We start from the raw sequence: 10,155 nt of genomic DNA, 5'->3' as shown, positions 1-10,155 counted from the left end.
TGTGGACTGTGGTTGTGAGGGAGGGGTGAGAATACCCCAAGCCTGCCCTCCCCATCCCATCCCATCCCACCGGCGCCCCGCACTAGCTGAACCCACTCGCAATGTGGAGGGCCAGGGAGCCCAGGGGATGCTGTTGAAGGCGGTGCCCAGAGCCAGGTAAAGAACAAATGGGGGAGGGGCAGATAAAGAACCAGCTCCTGCCTTAGAACCCTCCACCTTGTCAGGCAGGGCCCCTGCATCACCCCAGCATCCCCTCAGATCTCCTGTCGGTTTGTCCCCACCCGATACCTAACCCAAGACCAGATTTTCAAGGGCGTAGAGTCTGCCGGACTCTCCCCACTCAACAGGCCTGCCCTCCCTGAGGTCTGGTCACTGCCTGACTCTCCTCCCCAAGCTGAGGGCCATCCTCCAGAGGCTGAGCACAGAGCCTGCTGCCCCTGGGCTCCCATTTCCTCCCCTCTCTGAGGGTCCCCCCCCCCCCCCGTCCCAGGCACGCAGTGGGGTGGGGGAGACCTGCCCTGAGCAAGAGCCTGGAGGTGGAGTGTTTGGGGCAAGTCTGAGGGGCCAGGGCCATCCCATGGTTGGAAACTCACACCTTGGTGGGGACTCCCTCGTCAACAAGCAGCCACCAAAGGCATCAGGCAGGGGTCCAGGTAAATGGCAGGGAGCTGTCCAAAGGCTGTTGAGATGGAAAGTGACAAGGTTTCAAGATGACAACATTACTCTCTTCAGGCTGGTATAGCACAGATACCGTAGACTGAGCAGCTTAAACAACAAACATTTATTTCTTACAGTTCTGGAGGCTGGAAGTCCGAGATCAAGGTGTAGGCAGATTCGATGTCTGGTGAGGACCACTTTCTAGCCTGTAGCTGGCACCTTCCTGCTGTGTCCTTGTACAGCGGAGAGGGCAAGGGCACTTCCATAAGGACACTCATCCCATCCGAAGGGCTGCACCCTCAGGACCTAATCACCGTCCACAGACTCCGCCTCCCAATACCATCACGCTGGAGGTCAGGGTTTCAGCATGTGAATTTGAGGTGAACAGAGAATTCAGCCCATAGCGCAAGGTGACAGAGTTAAGCTGTGGGCATGGGAATTGTTTGGGGCAACCCGATCACACCCTGGTTCTGTGAGCCTTGACACCACTGTGAAGAGCTCTGCCCATCACCCTTCCAGAGGGAGCTCCGTGCCCCATCCCCCTCGAAGGTGCTCGCACCTGCCCAGCCCTGAGTCCATCCTGACTCCCGCCCAGCAGTGCAGGGCAGGCTGGGGGAGGCTGGTCACCTGGGGCTGGGGAGAGGGCGAGGCTGGGGTTGCCAGGGGGCAGAAAGGAGGTGCAGACAGATGTCAGAAGTGTCCACCAGACAGGGGCAGAGGGTCAAGTCCAGGCTCTGCAATAAAGCAGAGAGAACCAGGCAGGGGCAGGGTCTGGACCACAGACAGGAGGCATGAGGGGAGGGGAGGCGGCAACAGATTCTCAGCTTGACCAAATTTTTAGTCTGAACCTCATCTCAGTTAGGCCCCCGCTTTTGGGCTTCCATATCTGTCTTTTCATCACCCAGTTTTACCAAAAATCCTGTCCAGTCAGTTCAGCCAGAATCCCCACCCCAGGTATCTGATTACCTTTCATATATGACCCAAGTGCTCACCCCACCATCCTCCCCCCGATGGTGACTGATCACCCCAGCCTACCTTCAGCAAGAATCCTGTCTAACCAGAATCCCCCCGACCGCTGATGTTTCTCTTCTTAGTAATTTTCCATCCACCAGCTCCCCCCCACACACACACACACCCTGTCCCTCGGCTGTAAACCCCGCTCCTCCTTGCCGAATTCAGAACTGGGTCCGCTTCTATTCTGAGGTCTCTTTCCCCTATTGCATCAGGTCTGGAATGAAATGCTTTTACTGCTTTAACTTCTGTCTAGCTCTGGGTGGATCTTTAAGGACAGCACTTCTGCTGTCTCCCCATGCTGGGCACATGGGGGCTGGGTGGGGACATCAGTCATCACCCCTCTGTGCCAGGCTCCTTGACAGCCCCCCCATGTGAGAGCCCAGGAGGAGCCCAGGAAGGCTTCCTGTAGGAGGAGACAGCTGAGAGCCGAGTGGGAATGAGCTCTGTCCAGTTAGTGGGCCAGCCCCGGCAGGCAGCAGAGACGGGGTGCCTCCAACAGAGATGTCCTGGACCTCAGAGTCCCCCATGCACCCAGAGGCTTCATACCTCCCCTGTCCCTGTGACCCTGGTGAGCCACAGGAAGGCTCATGACAATGACTGGGGGGGCTGACAGCCTCCCCCCGCCCACATGCACCACGGACGGTAGAGCAGAGCCCAGGCAGACGGCACCTCGGGTGAACTCCGTCTCATGAACACATTTTCATATGCCTCCCGAACGGTACAGATACCTAACAGTGATGCGGAAATTGTATCTAACCCCTTGCTGACCCGCTATCTTGAGCCAGAGCTCGCCGTGCTTCAGGCTACTTTTCCCTCCTGACCGGTCAGCAAGGCGTTTAAAATTACTTAAATTAATGTAAGTGCAGACACAAGTTATCTCGTGACGGGTCAGCAAGGTGTTAAATCGGGAGGGACTGACTCAAAGCTTGTCCTCAGGAGGTGCCAGGACGGCCCCCTCAAGCCTCTACCTGTCCCCACCTCCCCATGAGGGACACTGAGGAAGTCCATCCCAGCCAAGGGCCTCCAGCTGCAGGGAAGGGCTGGGCGCGGAGCACAGGGCACGGGCTGGAGACTCAGTTCCTTGTGTCGAGAGCGACCCGGACAACGTTCCACGGACACGAAGCTGCGCCCGACTCGGTGAACACCCAGCGGGCACAACGTGTTTCTGCATTTGGGTTTATTGTTCGTGTTTTGTTTCTCACCTACCAACACGTGTAAAATGTAGCAGGGTGTGTTAGCAAAGGAGAGGAGGGAGGGAAGAGGGCAGGACAAGCAGCCACAGTAGGAAGGCGGGAGCAGGAAGCGTGGGGGGCGGGGGGCTGGCAGCCTCCCCCCGCCGGCCTTCCCGCAGGCAGCAGCCACTGCCAGGCGATCCTGTAAATGTCAAGAGCATTTCCGACGACGCCAATCTTTATCCCAAACGTTCTCCCTCTGACCCCCAGCGATGAGGCAGGGTCTGCCCAGGCCAGGGCCCTGCGTAGCTGGCCCCGACCAGGAGAACCCTGCCCCTGGGTGTCAAGGCCCCAACCCCACAGCCCTGGTCGCTGGGCGGGCACCTGAGAAGCCTAGAGCTGGAGGATTGCAAGGAAAGGGGGTATCTCAGAGCTCTCTCCAGGGGGCATCACTCCCTTGGACCTTGGACAGCCCTCCCAGAATGCGCTCTGCTCCAGTGACAGGCTGAAGGGGACAGGGGGGGGCTGCTCCGGAGGTGGGAACACTGGGCAGAGGCTACAGCTTCCTTCCCCACCCGTCAGGAGCCAGGGCCTGGCCGGGAAGGTAACCTTGTGCCCAGAGCAGGACTTCCTGGCATTTGCACAGTGACCCAGCGGGCACTCTGACCCTGTGTATAAACACAAACATTTAAGTCAGGGTTATAGCCACCCTGATGGATTTTCACTTGAGAAGGTATTTTCAGGGCACATGCCCTTGAGGACAAGTTAGTGCCTCGATCAGTTTCCGAAACACAGAGTGCAAACGAGTTGCCCCCCCCCCCCGTATTTCCTTGAAATAATTTTCACCAGGATCATAACCTTTTCATGTGCATTTTACCAGGTATATCTGATATCCTGGTTAGTGTTCGATCCGTGTCCAATGTCACCAACTGTCCCATCTGTCATTGAGAGTTTTCCCGGGTGGCTCTCATTTCTAGGAAGTCCCATTTGGCCCAGGGCGCGTGTTGGCGCACTTCTCGCCAATCGGTGCCCAGCTGCCACGCACACCGCCTGCTGCGTGTGCGGATGCGCAGCTCTGGGCTGTTCTAGCCACGCCGGCTTTTCTCTCGCCGTGTGAGTCTGTCCCTCTCCGCAGGGGATCCTGAGGAAAGACGGAAGCCTTTTCCACGCGAGATTCCAGGATGTGTGAAAAGATCACGGAGCGGGGTCAAGCGGTCCCAGCAGGCGCAGTGCCTCCATCAGAGGAGCCGGTCCCCTCCGAGTCACGGAGCCTTGCCCCGGGCTGCCTGCTGGCGCGGGGCCCCGCCGGTGGCCGAGCGCGTGGTGCGCAGCAGCCCCAGGCCGCGGGAGCGGCCGGCCCCGTGCAGCTGGCGCTCGTGGCGGCGGATCTGCACCTTGTGGCGGAAGCGCTCCCCGCAGTCCTCGCAGGCGTAGGGCCGCTCGCCCGAGTGCGTGCGCCTGTGGCGCAGCAGGTTGGACGAGACGCTGAAGCGCTTGCCGCAGTCCCCGCAGGCGTAGGGCCGCTCGCCCGTGTGCGTGCGCTGGTGCTGCACGAGCGCGGAGCTCTCGCTGAAGCGCTTGGCGCAGTAGGAGCAGGCGTAGGGCTTCTCGCCCGTGTGGATGCGCTGGTGCGTCACCAGGTTCGAGTGCTGCGAGAAGCCCTTGCCGCACTCGCCGCAGCGGTGCGGCCGCTCGCCAGTGTGCGTGGCCTGGTGCCGCACCAGGTCAGTGCTGCGGCTGAAGCCCTTGCCGCACTCCCCGCAGATGGTTGGCCGGTCCCGGGTGCGCCGCCGTCGCCGCTGCCGGGCTGGCGTCAGGGCTGCGCTGCCCGCGGGGCCTGAGATGGGCACCACCGCTGCTGGTGGCGGGACCGTGGCCGGCAGCACCATGAGCTCCTGCAGCACCACGTAGCCTGGGGGGGCCACCATGACCGCAGCTGGAGCCCCTGATGCCGAAGCCCCACCTGCCCCTGCAGCGGGCACCAGCTCCAGCTGCAGCTCCGGTTGTACAGGGGTCAGCTCCAGCTGCACCTCCTGCTGCTGGGTCCCCAGCTCCACCGGGGTCAGCTCCAACTGCACCTCCTGCTGCTGCTCCAGCTGCTGCTGCTGCTCCAGTTGCTGCTCCAGCTGCTGCAGCTGCTCCTGCAGTTTGAGCCGCAGCTGCCGCTGTTCCTGTTGTCTCTCCAGCTCCTGCTGCCGCTGCTGCTCTAGTTCCTGCTCCGACGCCAGGTCCACTGGCAGGAGCTCCAGCTCCACCTCTTCCTCCTCCTCTGGCTCCAGTGGGCGGGTCTGCAGCGTCTGCTGTTGCAACTGGTCTTGCTGCTGCTGCAACAGCTGCTGCTGTAACTGGTGTTGCTGCAACAGCCGCTGTTGTAACTGTTGTTGCTGTTGCTGCAACAGCTGCTGCTGTAACTGTTCTTGTTGCTGCTGCAACAGCTGCTGTTGTAATTGTTCTTGTTGCTGCTGCAACAGCTGCTGCTGTTGTAACTGTTGCTGCTGCTGTTGTAACTGTTGCTGCTGCTGCAACAGCTGCTGCTGCTGCTGTAACTGTTGTAACTGTTGCTGCTGTTGTAACTGTTGCTGCTGCTGTAACCTTTCCTGCTGCTGTGATTGTTCTTGCTTCTGCTGTTCCTGTTGCTCCTGCTGCTGCTGTAACTGTTTCTGCTGTTCTAACAGTTCCTGCTGTTGCAACTGCTGCTGCTGTTGTAGTAACTGTTGTGGTTGTAACTGTTCTTGCTGCTGCTGCAGGGGCTGTTGCTCTTGTACTTGCTGCACTTGTAACTCTCTCTGCTGTTGCATCAGCTGCAGTTGTGGCGTCAGTTGCTCATGTTGCACAGGCTGGAGTTCTTGTAGTTCCTGCCGTTGTGGAGGCAGCTGCTCAGGCTGTTCCTGCTGGGGCTGCTGCTGCTGGGGCTGTCCATGCTGCTGCTCCTGCACTTGCTGCTCCTGCACTTGTATCGGTGGCAGCTGTGGATTCAGCCGCTGATGTTGCTGGGGTTGGTGTTTTTCCTGGAGTTCCTGATGTTGTTGGGGCAGCTGTTCTTGTCCATCCTGCTGCTGCTGCTGCACTTCTGACAGATGTCCTGATGGCTGGTTTTGTGGCTGCTGCTGTCGCCGCTGTTCTTGCTGGGGCTGTAGTTGCAGCTCTGGCTGCTGCTTTGACCATCGCAGTTGCAACTCTGGCTGTCCTGGCTGGGCCTCCTCAGCAATCTCACTGGCCCCCTTTGGGGCTGAGACTGCTGGCCGTGGTGGGCTGCTGCTTCGCTCCTGAGCCTCTTCCTCCTCCTGACTCTCACTCCCACCGCTGCCACCTGGAGTAGACACGGCAGGAAGTCAGGGGAGGAAGGTCTACAGGCAGCTCTCTGCCCCAGACCCTCAGAACCTCCCTCTTATCCTGCTCCATGTACAGCCACTCTAGGGTACATGGCTGAGCTCTCAGCAGGGACCCAAAAGCACTGGATCAAGTGACAATGGCAGCATGGCAGACACTGAAATGCCCAGAGGTGTGGGGTTGGCTTAGAAATGCAACCGAAAGACTGCTGGTCACATCACTCTGGATCCCAGCTCCCTGGCCCTTCTCTGGGCCATCCTCCACATGGGCAGTGACTCCAGCATGGAGTCCAACACCATTTCCCGAGAAGTCCCTTGGGTCTAGTAACTATCCAGTGGGACTCAGTGAACCAACCATTCCCAGCTACACACCCACGCTGCACTCTGGCCTCAGTTAGGGTCACACCTTAAAAAAATAAAACTTGCTTTATCTGTAAATAAGAAACTGTCTGTAAAGCTGCCTGGAAGTGTTACCACAAGCAGTTTCTACAAGTCACCAAAGTTCCAGAGAGAACACAATGTCTCCAGTGGGAAGCCCTCAGTCCAGAGGACTCGAGTTTGGCCCTCACTCTACCAGTCAGCAGCTGTCCAACCCCCTGCAGGTTCAGTGCCCTCCTTGTCTGTAAAATAGCCTAATGATGCCCACCCTGCCAGCTTCCTGAGTGCAGCAGGAAGAGCACTGGCACATCCCCTAGAACCTGGTAGATGCTTGCAGAGTCCCTCGCCCTGGGGGTTAGGAGATAGTTTGCAAACTAACAGTTTGGAAATGCCAAGGATACAACTAGCCCCATCTGAAACAGCCTAAGACTGGAAGTGTTAGAGACTGTCATTTTGGAACAGGAGGGACTAACTTGCAGCCCCACGTGAACATAGCGACCAGCCAATTCCTTAACCTCTGGGAGTCCAAGTTTCTCCATCTGCTGAAGGAGACAAATGCTTTTCAGGGACACTGAGGACTGGAGGGTAAATGCCCAGGCCCAGCACGGCGCAAGCACAGAGGAAGCCCTGCGGAACAGGAGTCATTCCGTCTCCAAATGCCACCTTCTGCACGGCAGCCACAGACAGTGTCTCGTTTTGAGCATCACTACTGAGTTAGCAGAATCTCTAAGAAGCTTTTTCCATGCCCAAGTCTGATTTCAACATATTTTCAATTTTGTAATGGAAAACAGGGGGTTGATTTATAAAATTTTGCTTTCTGGTCATTTTTCCAGGAATATATTGATTTAATGAAACCAAGGGGCATCTATGTGGAAATAAATTCCTTCTAGAAAACTATTCCTAATAACCAGGGGGGGTACCCTCCAGACAGTAAGCTGCTCACCACCCTTTAGGCCCCTCTCTCCACCATGGCAGGCCTGGGGCTGTGTCCAAGGGTCCTTGCTGGGGGCCTGCAGACTAGCTCCTGTTTAGGAGGTCAGAGGCCCCTCACCTGAGAGGGTGTCAGGCGCTGGGCCCCCATCTTTAAGACACCGAAGGTCCAGCACGAAGGTGTCAGTCGCCGGCCCCAGCTCCATCCTGGTGGTCAGACCAAGATTCCAGGGAGCCGGCTGTGCTGAGAAGAAGGAAGGAAGCTGTTCAGATGGGCAGTGGTCCTGTGAACTCCCAACCTATGGCACTGACTGCGAGAGAACCCCCAAATCTGAGTCAGGCCCTCAGAACAGGCGGCTGCACCCCTGTTGTGAAGGAGGACAGTGCAGTCAACAGCTGGGAAAGGAGGAGAGAGGGCAGCCAGGAGGCTCAGCTCCCAGGCTCCTTCCCCCGCAGAGGTGGGTGGTCCTTCCTCTCCTGACTTTTGCAGGGCCCCCACTGAGCCACATGGCCTGGGGGCAGTGCTGCAGCTGCTCCTCTGGGTGGGAAAGCAGGCCCCTCACTAGGATGGGGAGCTGAAGTCCCAGAGGGACCCATGGGAAGTTTGCAGAAAAGTGACTTTTCATCTCACGTCCCCTGCCCTGTTCAAGGCACTGGCAGGACTGTTCATTCTGTCTCCTGCTTCAGAGGCTGAGGTTTGGCCCAGCCTTCCTGGGCCACCGGCAGGCCATGGGTTCCAGGCTGTGTGCGTCCTGGTGCCGGTTCAGCTCCCCAGGGAGGTGGCACAACTCAGGGCGCCACCAGCTGCCGGCCTGGCCCTGCACCCACGGGCTCCTGAGGTCTGGGGGTCTCTTGCCTCTCCGTGTCCACTCTAGCCCCTGCAGAAGTGTCCCCACATCCAGTCCCCCCTCCCCTCCCAACAGGATGACTCTGGGTCTCTCTAGCCTTTTAGAAGCCAGTCCAAAACCTCTTAAGGGAAGCGCGGGGCTCGCCCAGCTCTCGGGCCCACCGGTCTCACCTGGTGCAGCATTTCCTGCTTCTCAGCGCAGCCGCAGCACCTGCAGGGCAGGAGGTGTGGTCGGCGGGGGCTGGAAGGTCAAGGCCAGAGCCCTGGGCCAGCTCCTCCCGGAGGCGCCTCCATCCAGAAAGAGCGGGGAGGCGCTGGGCCCCCGGGCGCCTTCTGGGCACTGGGAGGGTCGGCTGCTGTCAGGGCTGCCGAGGTCGCCCTGGGCCAAAGGAAGGGACAGAGCGCAGTTCCAGAGCAGAAGTTGGTGTGGGCGCCCCGGGACGGCGGGCGGCGGGCAGACCGCCCCGATCCGCGCCGGCTCAGAGCTGGCCCCGCGGGACCATCGCGCGCCCCGGGCTCCGGGGCGGACCAGGCGGGTGGCCCGGGCCGAGGTCGGCGGGGGCCGGGGGACACGGGGCTCGGCTCAGCCCAGGGCAGTCCGGGTCCGGCCGGGCTCCGCCGGCGGCCACAGGTGCCCAGCTCCCACGGGCCTCGGGGGGAGGCCGGGGGGCCGGCGGCGCGGCCGGGCGGGGGTCCCGGTTCGCTCGCCCGCCCGCCCGCGCGTGCGTCCGGCCCGCCTGCGTCCGTGCGGGCAGTGGCCGGGCCGGGGCGGGGGCGCTGGGGGCTGGCACAGGAAGTACCCCCGGCATCCGCATCCTGTCCCCCGCCCGCCGCCCGCGCGCCCCCGCGCCCCGGCCCCCGCCGCCGCCACTCTAGGCCGCCGCGAGCTCGGTGGGCTTAACCCTTCCCCGCCCGGCCGCTCCCCCGCGGCGTGGGGCGCGAGGCGGGGACCCCGGGGTGCGGAGCGCAGCGCGCACTGCCGCATCCCCGGGTGCGCGCGTCTGCGCGCAGGGCTTGGCGACCGACCGGCAGCCGCTGCGCGCAGGGCTTGGCGCCCGAGGGCCCCGCGCCGGTGCCGGGGGAGGCTGCAGCCTCAAGGCACCTCTGGCCCGGGTACAAGTTGTGGTCAATTAGCTCTCAATGAGCGGATGCTGAGTTAATGAGCAGGCTGCCTCCCGGGCCCGGCGGGCTCAGGAGCGGCTTCCCTCTCCACACCGGGGACCCCTCCGCTGGGGCCCTGGGACGCGAGGGCAGGCCGCGGGGGGCGGGGGAGTCTGCGCCAGCCCGGGCACGACGAGACCCAGTGGGGCCGCCAGGGCCACCCTCGTGAGCTGGAGAGCCAAGCTCATCCCCCTCCGGACCCACCGCGCCTCCCGGTGCGCACAGGCCGGGTGGTCAGGCCCCTCCGCGCCCTTCGCTGTGCCCTCCCCAGGCCCTCTCCCCGAGGCCCGAGCCGCTTCCTGCCTGCGTCACGGGCCCCCCTTCGCCTCCGCCCCCCGGAGGCCTCACCTGCCGGCCTCGGGATCCCGTCCCTGCGGCACCGCCTCAGGCCGACCTCGCTGATCTGCGGTCCGCCTTAAAATCGGGAAGCTCAGGTTCTCTGAAAAGCCCGGAGACCTGGGGATCCAAGGCTGCGCCTGCCGGGGAGCGTGGGAACGGCCCCCCGTGGCCGCGGCCCCCTCCCTCCTTATGCGCTCGGCCCCCTCGCCCCACCTTTTGCCTCCTCGGGGCCTCACGGGCGCTGGAGGCTGGGGCGCCCCGTGGGCCTGAGCCTGCAAAGCTTGCAGTCGGCCCTGTGACTGCCACAGAATCCGCCTCATGGGGGAAC

The 10,155-nt window shown here is 61.5% G+C and overlaps 1 protein-coding gene across 3 annotated transcripts; it reads right to left on the bottom strand.

Moving 5' to 3' along the window:
• Positions 1–769: 769 nt before the first annotated feature.
• ZNF853 (zinc finger protein 853) lies at positions 770–10,135 on the bottom strand. 3 transcript variants are annotated; one of them, XM_081133926.1, is made up of 4 exons: positions 9,837–10,135; positions 8,499–8,706; positions 7,602–7,724; positions 770–6,153 (listed from the first exon to the last, which is right to left on the bottom strand). In XM_081133926.1, exons 3-4 carry the CDS (start codon positions 7,684–7,686, stop codon positions 4,106–4,108), a joined length of 2,133 nt encoding a protein of 710 aa, XP_080990052.1. In that variant the 5' UTR covers positions 7,687–7,724; positions 8,499–8,706; positions 9,837–10,135; the 3' UTR covers positions 770–4,105. The 3 variants fall into 3 exon arrangements, 2 of the variants coding, with proteins under 2 accessions (XP_080990052.1, XP_080990051.1); XM_081133925.1 differs by having other exon boundaries at positions 7,602–7,719; positions 9,837–9,897; XR_013998553.1 differs by lacking the exons at positions 7,602–7,724; positions 9,837–10,135 and having other exon boundaries at positions 6,079–6,153; positions 8,499–9,080.
• Between the last annotated feature and the right edge of the window lie 20 nt (positions 10,136–10,155).

Source organism: Miniopterus schreibersii (genome assembly GCF_964146895.1).
Source record: "Miniopterus schreibersii genome assembly, chromosome: 4".
Lineage (NCBI taxonomy): Eukaryota > Metazoa > Chordata > Mammalia > Chiroptera > Miniopteridae > Miniopterus > Miniopterus schreibersii.
This window is presented reverse-complemented; position numbering and strand designations above follow the sequence as displayed.

Coding starts and splice junctions, on each gene's coding strand:
- ZNF853 (XM_081133925.1), bottom strand. Junction 6,154..7,601: donor AGCGCCTGACACCCTCTCAG/GTGAGGGGCCTC, acceptor TGTCTACTCCAG/GTGGCAGCGGTGGGAGTGAG.